This window comes from Colletotrichum fioriniae (genome assembly GCF_027942845.1).
Source record: "Colletotrichum fioriniae strain IMI 355084 chromosome Unknown scaffold_1, whole genome shotgun sequence".
NCBI lineage: Eukaryota > Fungi > Ascomycota > Sordariomycetes > Glomerellales > Glomerellaceae > Colletotrichum > Colletotrichum fioriniae.
In genome coordinates this window covers 5501961-5521821 of record NW_027076837.1, presented here as the reverse complement: position 1 = coordinate 5521821, position 19861 = coordinate 5501961, and the positions used below count along the sequence as shown (strand labels likewise).

Genomic DNA, 19861 nt, shown 5'->3' with positions numbered 1-19861 from the left:
AGCTTACAGCCGTTCAGCACCAAAGACTTGCACGATTGCAGCACCATTTCCGCTAGATGTGGAAAGAATCGATGCGACGGCATGTTCCTTCAAGCCAAAGTGGCCTGGATTGATAAAGTGAACAATTGGTCCAAGCCATTTCGCTTGCGATGGGATGTACTTTTCAACATGCTGCCGTCGAGGAAGCACGACTGACCAAGCAACTCCAATTACATACGCCATCAAGCACAGGAACCTTACACAACTCGTCAGTATGATGTCTTGGGCCTGATACAAGCGGGCCATGAAGCTTACACCGAAGCAAATGAGACATCGACAGGCTTATAAAAGTAGCTGTGCGTGGTTATGTCAGTATGAGACGTCAGGGAACGACATGAGGTCTTGTCACATTTGATTGATGCAGGCCGCAAGGGCGGTCAGGCCTGGGCAAGGTTAGCTCGCCGAAGCTTCGGTCATTTTCAATCCTCTGCACTGGGAATAATCATACCAGAGCCGATTATGAACGATCGAAAGGTGCAAGAGGCATCTCCATCGTCTTGGGTACTGACAATGTATCTTGCGACATCGTTGCCTTGGAAAATCAGCTGATATCCAGGACTGGACTATGTGCTTCAGCAAGAGGCCCTCTGGCTTTCCATACCATCTCTGATGACTACACCGCCATTGACAAGCTGTCTCTCATCGTCTGATGCGTTTCTCTCGGGGTCAGCCGTCTTCAAGCCGTCGTCTGATTTGTCGTCCTCCAGAATCGCTGGTACTTCGGTCGAAGCACCGGCTACTGACGAAGGGAAATCTGCATCCAACGCAATTGTGGTGATCACCGTTGAGACTTTGGAACCCTCCGTGCTCTTCCCGAGATCTGCCATTTTGACGGAAGCGGGGGAATCGTCAAGAAAGGCAAGTTCTGCAGAGGTTTTCACACCACATAGGCTCTTCTCGGTTCCTTATATTACACATGCAAGGTTATCTAGATGTACGCTACCCAGGCCCGCAAATCCTCTCTTATCACGTCAACGATGCCAGTCTCTTAATTCCGGCAAAAGCCCACCGACTTGACGCAGCCAAGCCTTCGGTATCGGTCAAGGCAAGGTCATGGTCTGCTCGCTGTCCCAAATCACAGTTCCTCGTTGTGCTCGTCCGACTGCAGACAATGAATTCTACGCAATGTCGGACTGCCGCCGACACATGGCAAAAGCAATCGGCGGCTAAATTGGATGCCGCACCCAAACGTCTTTTCGGTTTTTGAATGACGCGAGATCCACCCAGCCAGTCGCCATCGTGCCTTACCCCACAGGACCCGGTTCGGCTCCGACTTGTCGGGGTGGCCCTGTAGTCAGAAGGATGCCAAGAAGTTGTCAAAATGATTCCCGAATAATGAACTCAATACCAAGTAGACCTAAGACATTACCTACGTTAAGAGCGCTTTTTGGCGCGTCTATCGACTATCTTCGGCCGAAAAGACTTGTAATCATTTGGCTCCGGGGCATTGCCGGTTACCGGTGATGTCTCGAGGTGGATTTTCCCCCTTCGATGCTCCGGGAGGACACAGGTAATGTCCTCAAGTGCTTCTTCCAAACAAGACACCAAAATGAGTTTTCACTGCAACGACGGTGTTTCTTTCAGGAACAGGGCCACGGCAGATCTGTGCTCCGATGGCGACGAGAAGCTCGGACGGCATGTTTGTCTGGTTTCTAAGGGGTTATGGGAAAAGGTAGGGAGAGCGCCGTTTTCGTCAATGCCGTTGCCAAAAGGCTTGAGGCTCTTTTGCGACTTGAATGGAGGGCTGTGAGTTCCGTTTATTCGCAATAAGTTCGCGGTCCAAGGTCCACCGCATGATCTAAACTTGCCATCAGGGATACCACACTGTGAGACTTCCCATTTGCAATAATTATCCAACTTGGCTACTCAAGGTTACATATACTTTTGCATGTGAGAATTCAATCGATGTCCTACGAAGGGGTGCTATATCTCTTCTCTGCCACCGGTGAAGGGGTTGCAAGAGTGATGTGGTTCATGAGCACATGGCAACAGATTGTATGCAGGTGACAACCCGTCGCCAGGATACGTGAGAATCAGTCTTCTGCTAGAGCGAGAATATCACTGCCATCATTCTGCGTAAGAGGACTTGGGATGGTGGCCCTTTGCTCATCAATTTATAATCTGTTCAGATTTTGAAGTTGGGCAAAGACTGGGCGGTTCAAGTGTACTCATCAAACATTTGTCCCATATCACCAAAGAACATGATGGTTGTTGTCTGCACATGGGTTCCCTTGCCTCATCCAACATGATTTAAACCCTAACTTCGGGACTTCTCCTCAGAACGATGGTCACTCCAGGCCACCTCCAGTCCTGACAGAAGCGTTTCTTCTGCCTTTCCAAATCCTTGCTCTTGATTTCTCCCATCACATCTTCCGCTCACTGGTAGCTGCCTTAATCCTCGCCATGATCTTCCCCTCCATCTTCCTCGTCGTTTTCATGATGGTCTGCGTGACCATCGCAGCACCATACGAGTTTTCTACGACTCTCGACACCCTCCAAAGCCGAGCAGAGAAGAAGATACCAGCCAACTTCAAGGCATCTTGCTCAGACGTTCGCTTCTTCGACCCTAGAGTTCTCGTCGAAGAGGGTAGCAAGAAAAAGGATTCGACACCCTACCTCGTGGCCAAATGCGGCGATGGCAAGGGAGGTCAAAAGTGCTCTTGGATGCCTCTAACCGCCTGTTTCGCAAACGCTCACGGCGAAATCGTCTACCGGAGATAGTAAGAAGTTTTCATCCTCCTTCGTCGAGCTTGTTTGCTGCATGGGCACGGTGATTTGTTCGGCTAACCTTTCTCAAAGCGGTGCATTCTTCAAGTCATGCGTGGACTGCAAGTATGAGAATATTGACGCAAACATGAAGTGCGAGTGCCAAGGTCCCAAAGGTTGGGTACAGTCCAGCATCAACTTGAGTAAGTTTCCACTCCCGAGTCCTGTCTACTGTTTGCGGAGTCCGGAGCATTCACTCAACAACCGGGGAAACAGATGAGTGGATGGATAATAGGGGAGGCCAGCTAGGCTGCCACAGATTTGGAGGGAATGTCATTGATTGTACTGAGCATGAAATGATGGCAACTCGGTTTCATACAACTCCCGATGTCATTCCAGATGAGCCGGAATGGGCTTTCGAGGGCGGCTTGTGAGCAAGCATAATTAGTTGAATCCTTGTTAGGGCCTTATGGAGCTCGGCTATACTGGTGAACTGGTCGCTCTTTCATGTCTTTGTTCATGAAAGGGAGCATGTACGACGCAATTGGAGTATCATGTTACGGCAGCTAGATTCTCGGAGGCCCTCGTGGTTCTGAGGATGGTAATACTCACCCAAATATCAATCGATTGTCCTATCGACCTCGTGACTAATGACCTCGAGACGGGCAATTATACGAATATCATATAGCCCAATCGAGTGAATCGAACCGAAGCCAAGAAGGCCGTGCTTTATGATCTGCTGGACCTCATTCACCACATCGAAGCCTTACTGAGACTCTCATACATAATAGGTGCCGCTTCGATCATTGATTCGGTCTCTTGCCTGCATGTGGTTTATCCAGAGACCAGAGCTGACCCACGGTAGCGTGCTTTCGCCCTCGCAGTGTAATTCTTCCCCGCAAGTAAGAGAATTGATACTACGATGAAGTGCTTCGCAGTTCTCCTCGCTGCCATGACACTGACAATGGCAGCCCCGGCTGACCTCGACACGTCGAAGAACGACGACAACTTCCTCCACAACTGTGATTTTGTCAACTTCGGTCTCGGCGACAATGACCAGAACCCTTGGATCCATTACTCATGCCCCTTAAACAGACCACCCTACATGCAGTGTTCTCGCCTGGAACTCAATGACTGCATCATCAACGATCACGGGGTCCTACAGGGACAAGAAAAGTAACACCCAGAGGACAATCATGCATCGCATAAGACCTTTGACGCTGATAAATTTGCCACAGGGGAGGGTTCGCCAAAAGCTGCAAGGACTGCGTGTACCTTCACGACATTGGGAACCTCGTCTGCCAGTGCGCATTCGGAAACCCAACTCAGTTTCGCGAGACCCATAGATATCTTGGTGAGTACGGCCATAAGAGCATGAAGCAATGCAATGCCATGTCTCCTATGTATGCTCTTATCGCTAACGTGCGAATGTAGATCAGGATGTATGGCTCTCTGGCGGCAAGCTGGGATGTTTCGGAATGAAGTCTAGCAGCAAGTGTTGAGTGGGGTTGAGCAGTAATACAAGGTCCCTCCCTAGGTATACAAGCTTTGTGCCGATTTGAGAGAAAGTATACGGAAGGCCAGCGAGACTTCAATGAGGTAGCTGTGCGCTGCGATTACCTCACATACATTGTTCGTGGTTGAGCTTCGCACGTGTAAGGGTCTGATTTCTTAGACATTCTCATCCGCCAGCCAATTAGAATGTGCTGCCCGTAGAATATGGTAGCCTTCAATGGAACATCGAAGAGTTAAATCGCCAAATCGGAACGGAAAGCAGACAGGCGGGTCATTTCCGTTTAAAATCCACTTAAACTTCAAGACTTTGACGCGTCGACGCGTTGACGAGACTCCAAGAAAGACTGACCAGGGCCGAGAAATTCTACTAAGCAAGTTAAGGGGACGTCATGCACTTAAACGGTGGCGGTGAGGGCTCCACACAATGCGGCTACAAAAATCTGATCGCGCCTCTGCCTTTTCCTCAACCTTTCACTTTCATACTCACGCTTTTTCCTTTTCTGCCAACTGCGGCACTTCAAAAGCAACAACCCGAGCACTTTTCGAGAAAGGCGCTCTTTTGGCCCGCTTGAAAAAGCAGCCATGGGCGCGGTTCATCTCTACCTCATTCGTCATGGCGAATCCGTCGATAACGTCGCGAACCTCTAGTACGCATTTCCCACACCGCTACAGTACCACTCTCTGTGCGCTTGCCAGATTCTAGTCTGGGTCGCAGCTTTCTTTCTCGTTTCTTCAGCGAAAAGTCAAACTTGTCACCCATTCTAACTAGCAGCGCGCTCTTTGTGGGCGTGGCGCGTGTTTGCAGTGCTGGGTCTCGCGACGCACCTTTGACCAACCACGGCGTCTTGCAAGCCAAGCGCTTGGGTGAACATCTCGCAACACGAACCGCTGAGGCTGCGGCCCCCATCACGCACATTTTTTCGTCGAATCTCCAAAGAGCCTACCGCACTGCCATGCTAGCAACACACACTGGCGATGCCGATGCTCAGGCAACGTCCAGTACCAACGCTGGGTGCATACCCCCAACGGTTGGAGTGGCCCCGCTACAATTAGCAGAGCTCCGGGAGAAACACTTTGGGACAGGCGAGGGTCAGAGGTTCGGTGCCCGATCGTCTGGAGACAGACATGAAGGCGCCGAAGACCACGACTCAATGCGCGTGCGTGCGGAGCGGTTCGTGGACGAGTACCTCGCTCCCCTCTTCGCTTGCGTCGAAGGAGAGCGAGATGAAGAGCAAGAGGGCGCCAGCAGCGGTACGGAGAGCATCATCATCGTCGCTCATGGCATTATCCTGGGCGTGCTGGCGAGAGTTCTACTTGCCGCTGGCAACTTTGGGTCTCTGGCAACCGGCACGTCGGACCAGCAACAGCGCTTTTCGTGGAGCAACACCGGCTATCTCTTGATCAATGTCAAGTCCTTGCCGGTAGTCAATGCGAAGGAGTCTGCTGCTGGCTCGCGAAGCGGTACGCAGGATCCCAAATGGCCCCACCTCAAGCTTGAAATTGTGGAAGTCAACTGCACCGACCACCTTCGCGGGTTGAAAAAGACGCGTGGAGGGATCGGCAGCGCAAAGTTTGACGAGAAGCAGAAGACGCTTAGCGCGTTCTTCAAACCAACTGCATCCAAACGGAAGCACGAGGATAGCTGAACGCCAAAGTTCGCTGTCCCAGAGTCTTACTCACCCGTCCTACTTTGGTCGGTCAACAACAGGTATGTTTATAAATTCCATTTCGTTACCAACACCTTCGAGGTGCGCTTTTCATGATGAGGCAAGAAATTCACAGACCTGTACCGAAAGTATACGTGTGGAAACAACTTCAGTCCAACCGCTGTCTGACATTCAAGCGCTATTTTCCTCTATTTGTTACTGGATCATTTGGAGGAGCCTTGGCTAACATCTTAAAGCCTTTACAGAGCACCTGACACTTGGGGGAAACTTCCACTTGAAGCGTCAAGAGCCTCTACAGAGCAAAATACGCCCAGAGGAAACCTACGTGAACCACAAGTCTCTACAGACTACCACCTGAGTACTACTTGCTCGGAGCAAACCCATTTGAACCACGGCACTGAACTTACGGAGCCTAGCGCCCGCTGTTGTCGGTGGCCCTGTGTCTCCTGGAGGCGGGATTCTGGTCCACCAGTCAAGCGCACCGGAGTCAGGGCCGAAATAAACACATGTCAAAAGCAACCTGTCTACAAGCAAAGCGAACAAACGTCAGATGCACACTGTCTACAATCAAAGCACAACATGACCATCCTGATGAGTGCTGGAGGGTTCGAACCCCTCATCCCGTGGCCAGGGGGGCCGGTACTCATCAGTCACTTCGGCGGCCTTTCCAACAAGGGCTTTGCTTCAGGGTGTAAATATTAAACTCTTTTCACGGGAATTACTATTGTCTTTGAAACGCGTATGGGTTTGGATATGGATGCCGGTAGCATGGGAGAGCATGGGTTGTTAAGTCTAGACCAATGAAAAGAAACCTGAATTCAACGTAAAATTTCACACCGAGGATATCTTCTCGTCGCAACTGAAAATGTACCGGAAGCCATGTTCCATGAAGCCATATCTGCCGCTATAAAAGGATGATAGCCACCTAAACTATGAATGCCATGCCAATACAACCAATCATCCAGTCATTATTCATACAATACAACCCATTCCTATCCTATTCTTACCCTATACATCCGTACTCCATTCATCCGTCTCCGTGAAAATCTTATAAATCCTCTTACTGACAGCCTTCCCAACCGCCCGGTCCGAAAAACCACCATCCTTATTCGTACTCTTGCGGCAATTCTCCAGACAAAGCGGCCCTCGCTCCTCAAACGCCTTAACCAGCTCCCCCACGGTGCCAAACTCGGACACGATGCCGTACGCCACGGGCTGCGTGACGCGCACAATCTCCTGCAGCATCCGCACGTACGTATCTTTGACGTCCTCGCCCGTGCGGACCTGGCCCGTCTCCATGCAGAAGCCGGCGCCCGCGGCGTTGGTCGCCTCGCGCTGTTTCCGGTACGGCACCGTCGAGATATGCTGCGTGAAGACGGCGACCCATTGCGCCGTCTCGACGGCCGCGGAGGTGTGGTGAATCAGCACGTCATACATGACCTGCAGTTGGAGCAGGGCGTCTTCGACCGAGTCTTCGTCAATGTACTCCTGCGGCTGTTGGTTCTTGCGCCGCCGTGGTTGAGGGGGAGGAGCGGCGGCACTTGTCGAGGCCTGGGCGTCTCCAGTTGTAGTATCTCCACCGCGCACGGCAGATGCAAACTGTCGGTTCCGGACGTTGCGGTTCTTCCTCATCCAGGGGTTGAGGCCCTCAATGAGGTAGATGAGCTGTTCTTCTGGGAAATGTTGCTTCATCTTGGAGACGTGAGCCTCGAGGTTGTTGCCTTCGGGTCCCAGGGCGTACGTGACAAATTCAGACGCAGTGACGATGACGAGCGCGAACTTGTCTGGTTGAATGCGCATCGGAATTGGCTCCCAGTGCCCGAGCTCGTCATTGAATCGACTTGCGACTTTCCTCCTCCACTTGACCACGTTGTCCACGGGACTGTCCCAGGTACAGTGCTGCACGTCCAGGTCCTTCAACAAGGTCTGTATTTGAAGCGTCATGGCGGCGGGCAGGCTGGAAGGGATATCTGCAATCATTTCCGGCGTCGACACCTTTTTGTCGGTTCTGATCTTGTTGACCTCTGCCAGCGCAGCCGCTCGTTCCTTTTCCTTGGCCTTTTGCTCCTTGGCAGCATCTTTCTCTTGCTTCTTGCGTTCCTTTTCTCTTTCTCGTTCCGCTGCTTTTGCTTCTTTCTCTCTCGTCTTTTCTTCCGCTGTTTTCGTCGTCGTTGCGCGGCTGGTAGTCGATTTAGAGGTGGCTTTCAATGGTGCCCTCGAGGTAGTTCGAGAAGCTGGCTTCTTGATATCCAATCGTGCTTTGAGTTTCGAAACGTCAAAGTTATCGAGGTCTGGAAACTCTCCGTCCGAGTCGGCATCGAGATCGCAGGCTGCAGGCTCTGGCTCCGAGTCGCTGAGATTGATCACAGCGCTGGCGGCCTTGGTCATGGTCTTTCGCGGCGGGGGAGGAGAGCTCTCGAACGGATCACTTCTAGTTTTCATTTCAGGCGCAGAGCTCGAGATGGGGTCCCAATGAGCCTTTCGTCTAGGCGGTGAAACGGCCTTCCCTTTCCCCTTGACCGTATTCCCGGCTAACGCTCTTGTATCTGCTGGTTTCATAGTCTCCGTCGGCGCTGGCCTCGGTGAGCTGGCAAATGGGTCGTCATCGTCATCGTCTAAGAGTATTGCACACGGCTGTGGTATCGCTTTCCGTACCACAGGTGGCGAGCTCGCAAAGGGATCGTCGGAGCTTAATTGGTAGTTTATGTGGCCGATGCCCGTAGCTGTGGCCTTCGGAAGGGGGTTCTCGCATATCGGCGCAGGCTGCGCTGAAGGCGGTAGTGCTGCGAAAGGGTCATCAGAGTCAACCCTGTCCAACGCCGTTGAAGCAGCTGGAGCAGTTGTCCTCGGTCGAGAGGAGACACCGGGGGAACTTGAGAATTCTATTGGTTCCATGACTGAACGTACTCGTCGCAAACCGTCACCCTGCTTCTGAGGCGGCCGGGTACCGTGATCAGTGATGGAATGGGAGCGGTCGAAGGAGGATCTGCGACTGCGAGGAGAAGAGAGTCGTAGTCTTTTGCGCTCTCGTGGTTCGTTATTCAACCCATTTCCAACTGGCAGACTGCTATCGAGATCGACAGTTGTATCAAAATCGTCCGAGTTGAAGTAAATGGGCGTATTCACAGGAGCATTTTCCTCTCGTGTACGCTTTATTGCTGAGTTTGTCGATGACGGGGATGGCGCTTCCGGCAGTAGGGATGGCAGTGGTAGAGACTTTGGGGCTACCTCTGGTAATTCGGCTGTTAGATCGAGCACATCTTCATCGACGTATGCCAGCGCCGTTGCGACGGCCGCAACAGCTGGTGGCGCAGGACGAGGTAGTGGGGGTCTTTCGTTCCCAAGAGAGGGCCCAGCCGAGGGGCTGCTGGAAAGAAGGTCGATCACTTCCGCAGGCATGACTCTTAGCGATATAAATCGTCCCTGGGCCAGCCTGCGACTATGAGACGTGGTGTTTAAGGTGCACGGCGCCTAGGGCATGTCGAAAATGCATCATTGACGGCATGGGATCTCAATGTCATCGACACAAATTCACGGCGCAATGGAAGGTCGCGTCTCGCCTTGCGCAAGTGGGGCACCGGCGCAATCGGGCGGGTCAACACCGATGGTCCTAGCACGAACCCGTCACGTCGGTCACGTGCCGGTCGCCGTAGTGCTTTGTCAGCAATATCTTCTCAGCAGCCATATCCGTACAACTGGTTGGTGATCGCTGGCGACTGCTCCTCAATATCTCAAGTGCCGAGATCAGACCCCGGATCATCTGCTTCAGACTCTCTCTCTCTCGCCTTCTAGATCCACCGACGGATTCCTTCTTGTGGACTCTAGTCTTAGTGACCGATCACTACTCAGAAGGACTGTCTAGATTGGGTCTTTGCCCCGAATGCCATCCGATCCCCATCGGATGCAACACCCAGTATCCCACCGGCCCTCTCCCTTTGGAGTTCCTAAGCGACGTGGGATTGGTTATGCAGAGAACAAGCTTTCAGCCTTCAGGCTTCTCGAATTCGGTGTCGGTACGGAGTAATTCTGCTACGGGGACTTTCAACGTTGGCTAGATGTGTATGAGGAATCAACTGCTTCGAGAGTGCCTGGTCCCCCGCGCTGGCAGTGCACTACGCAGCATGCCGCACGATGCCAACTTACTACAATCCACGATGAGGAGCGAATCCGACTGTGACTCGACGGTCAAAGCCTATGCTCGTATCATGCCACAATCCTCAAAAGACATGCGAACCCGGGCGTACGATTCCTGCCAAGAGGTCCGACCACCAAGGGGGTAGTGCAGGACGGCGGCCCGACGACTTGACAGGCTGATCGCCTTGCGGGATTGAATGGCTGAGCGATAGGTCACTGTACTCCTTCTCCCACGTGTCGACGCATGAAACAACGGTTCAGTTTCCCTAGTTGGCGGAGCCCTCGGACCGAGCCCTATCTTTACTTGAACAAGCTCCCGTTATGAGGAGAATCGTTCCTGCTCTCTAAGTAGCTTAGGAATGGGATGCATCTAGTGTCCGTCCGGACAGCTATCTCATCACGGGCTGAGATGGTGTTCCCCTCATACCCGAGCGAATTGGCGACGGTGTTGGAATCCCACGTACAGAGGTCTAATCGCGCGCACGGCCGGCTAGGATGTCAATAGCCGACCCAAAAACTTGAAGGTTGTGGTTGAGCAGCAGGGGGGTTCTGCCGAGACGATGTGCTAGTCAATGGCAACCCAATCCTCCCTGCTGATACGGGATACTTGCGGGTATTGAACCCGCAAAGAGTCAAAGGCGCAGCAACAGAAGATTCAAGATGCATCAGAGCTGGCATCTGCGACCCGTCGATGTTACATTGCTTCGACTTTGCTTCTTCTCGATGCAGTAGTTCATCCATTGTCACTATCTCGGCGAATGATTACGTTCCAGAAGTTTCATGAGAGGCTTCTTGTAACCCATCTTAATATTCGCTCACTTCGCTTGTCTGCGATGCAAAGCGCGATACTGGGATGGACTAGCAACGATCTGTAAGACTACGGCCTATACGCAGCCATGTAGATACTCTACTATGGACTGACTCTAGCGTTGAGAGCAGCGCCAATTATCAGGGGCAATTACAGAGGTAACTCCAGACTGCTGCGATGCTGCAGCCACCGTCGATCTCTTCAAGATCGGCGCTTCGGCGCTTTAACCCACAAAATGCTCAAATTATTACTAGAACGCGGTTTTAGGGGGCAAATGTAGTTGCTACAAGATCGGATTAGTAACTCTTGTGGGAGGTTGACGCTTCCTACGCATGTCTCTCGAATCGAGTTCGGAGACCCACGCGTTCCTTCGGTGAGGAATATATCCGGAAATCTGTCTGGCTTCAGCATAGCATGTGATGGCTTCGCTCTCCGAGGTAGACCAGAAGTCGGTTGAGCGATTGCTTCTCCAGATGATACAACGTTGAATCTGTCTCAATGAAATCCCCGAGTGGGGCTTGCCCACCGGCTTCGGTCCATGGTCGCTAGAAACGGACAACTCGGCGCGGGCCCGTTTAACCACACCAAGAAGCATTTCATGACGGCGCCGAAGTGGATCGTCATACGGAGCGATCCACGGAGAAAGGTTTCGACCAGTGGTACCGACATCCCCATCGAGGCATGATAGGACAGCCCTCCGTATGAAGATTGAGTTTCTTACTAGCGCTTATTAACCTAGTTGAGTCGCGGTTTAGCGATCCGGGTAAAGAGGAAAGTGAGCCATTGAGTTTCCATAAGGGAGCCGTCCATCAGATTTAGTTTGGGACGGAAAGCTAGGAGAGACAACTGAGTTATTGGTCAGCGGCCTCTATGATCGCAAACATGGAGGCCTGTCCTCGCTGTCAGCTACCATTACAGTCCATATCGCCTAGTGAGTTGCGCCGTGTCAAAGGCTGACCCAGGAACTATTCGGCGAGAGAACAGTACGCATCTGAAAGATTGAGATGATGTCCGAATGACCCATCCATCCCCGCGCTCCATGCACAGAACCAGCAGCCTTCCTCTCAGCAACATGGTTTCTTTAGTCCATCCGCCCTTCATCTGGGTATTTTGCCCCAAAAGAATCTCAAGTCTAATGTCAAAGTCGAGGTCGCCGAACCTTTTACCAAATAAGAATCAGCTGGCCGTCAGGTTGGCTTGGCTCTAACACGTCTGCTGCTGTCGATCGTCAAAGCACACTGGGGCGGACGAAAGGGATTTGGGGTAAAATCGTCAACATCAGATGGAATTCACGTCTTACGCCGATAGTGTCTGCCCTCCCTACACCGTAAACCGCTATAATCCGGCGAGACCGAGTCAGGGGAACCGACACCGAGGTCCTCGCATACCCCCTTGTTTTCCGCGGGTCTGCGTCTTTGTGCATGCAAACAGCATCCAACTCTTGCAAACTTCGGCTGGCTAAACCATGGAGTGTTTCAACAAAACCGATTCTCGAAACCTTAACCCGACTCATCGTTGTTTACCCTGGTTAAAGAATAGACAAGGGACGAAGCGCATGCTTTGCTTTATAGGATGGGGGCGACCACACAATCATCATCAACATCCCGCCTACGCTCCACACGGCTACACCTCCCATTTTGCTGCCCAATGGCTCCGAACTCCACCGGGCCCGAGATTCTTGGCCGCCCATATATGTATTGAGCAAACGCCTCTGACGACTAACACGCTACTGAGAGCGTTGAAGAGGAGAGGTTTTTGTCAACACCACCGACCAAGGACCTCAAGAAGGGGGAGCAGCACCACTGCATTGCCGACACGATTCGGGCCGCTCCTTGCCCTCCCTTTTTCCCACCAACCCAAATCGACATATCCGCTAGCGAGCGAGCGGAACACATGATCTAGGAGACTGAAAACTAGGAACCAAACGCACAAAATCATGGCAGACAACATCAAAGGCGCCCTGGACCTCACCCGCCAGGAGGCAATGGCCATCGCCGCTCTCGCCACAGCAGGAATCTACAACGCCGTTGAAATCTACGTCCTCATCTTCAGCACCTTCCGCCAGCGCCGCGGTCGCTACTTCTGGAGCATGGTCGTCGCCAACACGGGCATTTTTGTTCACGCCATCGTCTCGCTGATCCGCTACCTCAGTCGCAGCGGAACAGTCGTCCCGGGCGCGTTCGCGCTGATGGCTTGGTGCGCCATGGTGACGGGTCAGTCTGTCGTGCTGTGGTCGCGGTTGCACCTCGTCGTGTACAGCCGCACATCAATACGTCTCGTGCTGGCCATGATCGTCGCTAATGGGTGCGCAATCCATATCCCCATGGCGGTGCTGTGGGTGCTGTGCTGGGCAACGCCGGCGGGGGAGCAGGCCGGGTGGATTGAGCGGTACGGCGTGTATGAAAAGGTGTCAATTGTGGTGTTCACGCTGCAGGAGACGTTCATCACGGGGATATTCGCGCGGCAGGGATTCTTCAATTTGAAGCCGCTGTTTGCGTTCAAGACGAGGGCGGCCAAGTTGATATCTTGGTATCTGCTTGGTCTCTTCGTCCTCGTCTTCTTACTGGATGTTGGGCTTATCGTGCTCGAATACACCAACAACTTTATGTTCCAGACGACTAGCAAGCCTTTGGTCTACAGCATCAAGCTCAAGGTCGAGTTCACGGTACTGAACAAGCTGCTGGCGTTTACCAAGATGAACTCGTGCGATTGCCACCATTTGGATGATACGCCGGGCGGGTATACGAAGGGTCTGATCACGCAGGACACCACGGGCACGACGAAGGGCTTGACGCCGGCACAGAGGGAGATGATGCAGGGTGGAGGATCGATGGTGTCGCCCGAGCCGGATCGGCCGGATCACATATTCGACGGGACGAGGCCGGTCTCCGTTGAGGAGAGGACGTGACATTTGACGCGGTCAGTTTTACGGTAGCATTTTGTAATCCCCTGAAAAGTTCCCAGAAACCACCTACAGCGAGTTAGATACCCCCCATTTTGAAGCATTTAGCTATCAGGCTTTACAAAGGTAACCTAGATGAAGAGAACTAGATCTCTTTTCACTTACTTAGCTCGACCCTTAATCCAATTTAATTTACGAGCATCGTCCGTCAATCAATCAGTATGAATGAATAGAAGTCCTGCTGGCTTGCTGCGGGCTAATGGTTGACAAGGGTCTCTGCTATGATATGACTCGTTTTGAACGACTCGCCAGACTCTAAAATAAGGTTGGCGATTGTGTCATTTGCACCAACCTTTCTTGTTTCTGCTGTCACCGAAGCAAACGCCGATCAAGGCACACCCATGGTTTCTCCGGACGCTGAACAACAGCAGTGTACGAGTTCTAGTTTGGTTGGGGGGGATTTCTTTAATTGTCCTCTGAGATAAGATGATGAACGTAACCTACCTTACCTACGGGTGTGTTGATATACCAAAGTGCCATAACAGTCCAAGAAGCGCTAGTACTTTATCATGAAAGCACCTGAGAGCCTAACGGATGCAGTTCTAGAGCTTACTTATCTACCTAGTGGTAGCTTCGCACTCACACCTAAAGTCTCGTCTTAACATTCAGGTCCAATATTACTGTCACGAACGGTAGCCCCAAAGGACATCGATACCTTCCCACGCGTAGTCGAGCAAGAGATCTTGAGTCTACCAGCACATATGTATCTAGGTAGTCAACGGTGAAAGACTTTATAAAGACGGAATTGGTGAAAGCTTTGTGCATACAAAGCTACAAGTTCCAATGCAAAAACAAAAATTATCCCTAGGGCTATTACGACTTTTTCAACGGCGAAGTTGAAGGACTCAAACGATATTGATGAGTGCGAGCAGCATGAAACACCCAGTGATGAGCCACTGTAATGCTAGGTTGCCGAGTAGATATTTTCGTTGGATCAAATCTGAGTAAGATCACCTCTTAGGTGTTAAAGCTCACCAAATGCTTACGTTCTCAACTTTACGATATTACGCAAGTCTTGATTGTATAGCATCGAATACGACTTTCCAACTTCCTTTAAGATGAGAATACGCATGTCGACTTATATTAGGCTAATTATCGCGTGATGATAACCTTACAACGTGTACTAGATCAAATCAGCAGCATCATTATCCATTTTACTAAGGCAGTAGGTCTATCTCAGCTCGTGAAGAAAGCTGTTTAAGATCAGCGCAAGATACGCACGACGATCAAATCATACTGGCTCGCGCAGCTGACGGGCGTAGGTATCCACAATCGGTTTGACACATTCACGAGCAGTCGAAGTCGGTTGACATCCCAGCGTCAAAAGAAAATAAACTTATGGTCACACAGAAACCGGGTTACCAAAGTAAGTGAGGCTAGATATCAATTCATATGAGAGTTTTCAAGTCTATACAAGAGTCATCATAATAGTCTATGTGAAATAGTAGATGAATGCACTCTCTGTGCCGCTTATTTAAGTAGACTTCCACGCCCGCTCCTTTATGAGACTCTCCTAGTTTTCACTTACGTTATCTAGTAATTACTCGTTACAAGTTACAACTAGCACTTGTCCATACTCAAGAATACTGGAGTGAATAAACATAGTACAGAAAGGAAATGCGAGAACCGAGGGTCTAAAAGATGAATAGCCCTTTTAGAAGCCAATTGCTAACACACAGCCGGTCTCCATGGCTCCCATTCGCAGACGGTCAAGCCCAACGGCAATGGTTAATTCAAAGCCCAAATGTAACTCTCAAAACTTTCTTGGCTTTCTTCTTAACTTGAATAATGATGGCTTTAAATAGTAGAGGGATGGACAGCGAAGTGGAAATCCGATTGACCACGAATTGGACGTTCGACTTGTTGATGAATTTGGGCTTCAACCCAATTTTTGGAATCGGTATCATTGAGTATTATCCTGCATGTATTTGATTCGCACAGAGTTGAACCTGATACTGATTACGGTTGATACACAACGCTCACGCAGGTATCATAGTGAAGCCCTTCACAGAGCCTCCAAGGCATTTTCAAACGTCATGACGTGCCGAACCATCCGAAAGTTCTGCGACATAGACAAGATGTACCATCCAAAAGAGAAGATACTTCAATATCAAGAGCCGCAAGTAGAGCGTCGTTGGAAATCACACATACAATCAGGTCCAGCATACTCTCGAGGTTACATGGCAGGACATCAGCATCTTCACCATCAAATGCAAGACATCACGGCATCTCAAAGGATCATTTTGACTTTCGATGGTAGATATATCAGCTGTTGAGATAAGACGATAAGCAAAGCGTTAGTAACTGCTTCGCTTATGTGCGAGAGTCCGCCTGGTACTACTGTAAGCTGCAGATGCTACTGTCCCACGACCACCGTCGACGAGCCGTCATTGTACCGCCGTACTGCCGGCCTTGGCAAGCGACGTCGATGGTAACGGCCTAAGCCGGCAGCCGAGAGGGCGTTCCATCGGGGACATCTAGAATGGATTCAAACCCCTTCAACGCCGGTCCAAGGTCGTTCGATGGAGAACGCTATTGTAGACACGTACAGCTTAAGATAGTCTCGTGTCACTACATCATCGAACGGACAGGCTACTGACAGTCGTCACTGCTCTGCGAACAGTGGCTCTACGGCCCGGAAAGGCGTGCGGTAATGAACCGGGAAAAGCAGAAATGACACGGAGGCGTCCACTTGTGAACGGCAACGCTAACGACGTGGGCGGCGCATGGTGAAACACGATCTCAGCAAACTGCAGGTCTGTAGATAGAGTCGAAAACGGCGGGTTCGGAAAAAGTGAGGAGAAACTTGCTGCAAGCCACCTTGAACCCTGTGTGTTGTGCGCGAACATGTAGCTAAGAAAAGGGCATGCCAGTTCGTGAGCATCGCCACCCTCGCAACAAGTGGATGAGTGGGTGGATGAGGGTGGCTTGTGCTCTAGAAAAGAACCCAGGCACAGGGAACGGGGGTCATGTAAGTTCAAGGTCTCACAGAATCACTTGCAAGCTGATCTGATTATTAGTTTTCCCCGGTTAAGATTTCAGAATGTCATCGACTTATGCGATCGGGGATACTTGGCTTTGATGAAAAGAGACATGCTTTTACGATTTGTAAATGCCGAGACAGCGATTGGGGGGCGGGATCGAATTGCAACGCTTCCGCGATGCCAAAGGTTTTGAATGGCGATAAGAGAATATGCATTATATACCCCAAGATAGGGATGAACGCTGGTATAAGCGCTGCGCACGCGGGCTCGTTGCGATAATCAAACACGAGTATCGCAGGGTCCGGGGACGAAGCCTATTGACCTGCGGGGATCGTCTGCGCGGAAGTCCCGCGAACCGATGAGAAGCATGTCGAGATGCGAAGACGTTGTGGCATAGGTGTTCTAGAACGCATCTGACATTGAATTCTGGATCGCAAGTCTGAACAGGGCTGTGACATGCAGCGCGAGGAACAGGCAGAATAATCATTAGGTTTTGCGGCCAAAAAAGTGACGGATAGCCCAATTTCCAGTAGTTGTCAGCAGCTGGTAGACTCCCCGTCAATTCGGAATCGTTCGTCTGCGATTCAAGACCTTTCCTTAGACAAGAAGCGGCCTGTTGCTCGCCCGCCTTCCCGTCAAGGCGACATGGGATGATGGGATCGGCGAACGAGCGAAACCCCTATTTCTTGCGTTTGACCCCGGAAAAATTCAAGAAAAAGCTGTGAGCGCACGGTCGATTGCGTATGGTTTTAAGTTCTGGATGACTGCAAGTCGCGCTATGGAGGGTTGGAATGAATGTAGGCACGTTTGCCAGCTGTTCGAAAGGGTCTGGTGGCCTTGCAGTGTCAGTGTCGCTCTGGCGAACAGGGCAGCAGCGGAAGACAGGACGACGATGTCGGTAGGTTGAGACGGCGCGTTGGTACGACGCATAAGGTTTGGGGTGGGATTGGCGGGAGGGACGATCAATGCCTAGAGACGGGAGGTGATTTGGTCGGATCCGGCCTGTTAATCTTGGGGATTTGCAGGTGCCCTCGCAGACGTCTGAGGGCTCCGGAGGGCAGGATTCGTGTACGGAGTACCTTGGAACTGTTGCTGAACGCGTAATGATTCACAAACGTCATGGTGCGGAAGACCAGAGATCCAATCGTGGGTGGCGACGTGAACCGCCAGTAAGTGTACTAGTTTCTGAGACCTCGTACCGGTTGACTCGGGACGTTGACATAGAGGCTCAAAGCCCGCTCCGTGGTGCCAATTCTTAGTGAGCGTGAAGCAAAAGAAGGTTTCGAGTTGCGACCCAGCCTCGCTGTACGGATAGAGGCATTGGATGGCAACGATGCCTTGCGGTGTCTTTGACCATTACGCCCACCGGTCTCGACCGTAAACATGATTCAACAGCTCGTCTGCATGATGGCCGCTATTCATTGCGTCCCCTGGGATACACCAACTGTGTTGTTTCTCGCGCCAAATCCTTTCGATCTGCCCTTGCGTAGGAAGCAGTGATAAACAGGGACGGAAAGCGATTTGGCTGGTGCAGAGCTGTCACGTATCAGAAACCGGCGGGACTGGCAGGCCTCGGTCGGAAGTATATTTTCTGCCGGCCTCTCGGGCCATGAGTTGGATGCGTTCCCATTGGGTGCGTGGTATGTGTCCGCTTGGTAATCGTAAGAAGGCGTCCCAAGTGAGAAGGCTTTTGTCGGGATCGTGCACAGTAGTGGCCGTTGTGTGTTTTATGGAAGGGCCACTAGGGCAAGCAAGCGTCTTCCAAGTCCTTAGAATCAGCCAGTCTTCAACTTTGGAGAGGCACTTGCGCGCGTGCTGTAGTCTGAATTTGCGTGAACCGTGGATGCCGGCTAGATGGCGCAGAAGAAAAAGCAACGCGCCTCTTGTTGGTGCAGAAATCTTTCGATTGTTCGCAATCAACTGCAGGCGGACGGGGCGGAAGATCCATGGTTGATGAAAACCTCCCCCCACGGACGACCCTTCGTCGTCTTAGGCCTCTCTTATATGGGGACTCGGAGTTGACCTCTGCAGAGCAATCTTTGTGAGGAACAAGAACCATGGCATCTAATGTCCTTTGTCATGACATTTCAGACTGAAGTGTTCTCTGGCCGATACTGTTCCTCGGACAAGTCAGAAAATCTCCATGTCTTTGCGGATACGGATACCGAGGGCATGGGACGTGGAGGATCCGAAGAGGTTTCCGGATAAGGGTTCCAGAAAGAAGACAAGGTGACCCGAAGTACCGGTGCAAGGGTGGGCAGAGGTGCTCTGTTGTTTCACTCAAGTTGTTGCTTGTTTTTCCTTCGCAGTGCAGCGATCCGTAGGTGTGTTGATGCTACGGTTGTTGTCGAAGGGGGCCGAACACACAATCAATCCACTGGTACTGGTAACTGGGTGGGTGGAGGAGGTGCCGTGGCAATGTCACATTGAGCGTCTTAGAAGTTGGGTGATTTTTTTCCACTGGATTTTTTTTTTCTCTCTGTCTCTTTGAGAGGCGCTGGTCCCTGCGTCAGGTGTGGAGGCCACTCGGTTCATGTACGGATACCTTGACCCGTGCCTTCCAGGAGTGCCAGTCAAGGCACCTTCCTTCAAGGTGTGTGGGGGCGTACCTACCTTACCTTACACTGTAGTTTGTAGGTACCTTAGTACACAGTATCTACATGAGGTAGATAGCGGAAGGTACCTATGCCTCACTTTCCGGAATGTTTGTGCCTTAGGTGCTTCGTACCTACCTTAAGTCTGCTGCGGAAAGTTAGAGGTACCTTGTGCCTTGCAGGCAGGTGGGCAACTCCAAGTTGGTTCCTGCCTCCAAAGATCCAGTCTCGCGTGGTGCCTTCCTGCATTGCTGCCCGCCCTGGACCGGTCGATTTGGTGCTTTCGTTGTCGATTGGCAGTCGCGCTCTTGCCTCCCGTCTTGTGCAGTAGACCAAGCAGCCCTCCACGTCCCTCCTGCTCGTTTCTTGACAGACCACAAACGAAGATAACTGGGGTCTAAGATGACTAAGACCCGATCAGGGAAGGCGCCTTTCTCAAGTGCCCCGCTTGG

At 51.6% G+C, this 19861-nt stretch overlaps 5 protein-coding genes across 5 annotated transcripts; 3 read left to right on the top strand and 2 right to left on the bottom strand.

Moving 5' to 3' along the window:
• Positions 1 to 3: 3 nt before the first annotated feature.
• On the bottom strand, positions 4 to 866 carry N0V96_001424 (uncharacterized protein; the record flags this gene model as incomplete). Its single annotated transcript, XM_053191938.1, has 2 exons — positions 4 to 104; positions 641 to 866. 2 exons carry the CDS (start codon positions 864 to 866, stop codon positions 4 to 6), a joined length of 327 nt encoding a protein of 108 aa, XP_053050546.1.
• Positions 867 to 2240: 1374 nt separating this feature from the next.
• On the top strand, positions 2241 to 2760 carry N0V96_001423 (uncharacterized protein; the record flags this gene model as incomplete). Its single annotated transcript, XM_065756228.1, has 2 exons — positions 2241 to 2246; positions 2320 to 2760. 2 exons carry the CDS (start codon positions 2241 to 2243, stop codon positions 2758 to 2760), a joined length of 447 nt encoding a protein of 148 aa, XP_065615468.1.
• Positions 2761 to 4842: 2082 nt separating this feature from the next.
• Positions 4843 to 5906, top strand: N0V96_001422 (uncharacterized protein; the record flags this gene model as incomplete). Its single annotated transcript, XM_053191939.2, has 2 exons — positions 4843 to 4851; positions 5004 to 5906. The coding sequence occupies 2 exons, from the start codon at positions 4843 to 4845 to the stop codon at positions 5904 to 5906; spliced, it is 912 nt and encodes a 303-aa protein (XP_053050547.2).
• A 1029-nt stretch (positions 5907 to 6935) lies between these two features.
• N0V96_001421 (uncharacterized protein) lies at positions 6936 to 8977 on the bottom strand (the record flags this gene model as incomplete). Its single annotated transcript, XM_053191940.2, has 2 exons — positions 6936 to 8758; positions 8974 to 8977. The coding sequence occupies 2 exons, from the start codon at positions 8975 to 8977 to the stop codon at positions 6936 to 6938; spliced, it is 1827 nt and encodes a 608-aa protein (XP_053050548.2).
• A 3828-nt stretch (positions 8978 to 12805) lies between these two features.
• N0V96_001420 (uncharacterized protein) lies at positions 12806 to 13777 on the top strand (the record flags this gene model as incomplete). The annotated part of the gene is made up of 1 exon (XM_053191941.1): positions 12806 to 13777. One exon carries the CDS (start codon positions 12806 to 12808, stop codon positions 13775 to 13777), a length of 972 nt encoding a protein of 323 aa, XP_053050549.1.
• Positions 13778 to 19861: the final 6084 nt, after the last annotated feature.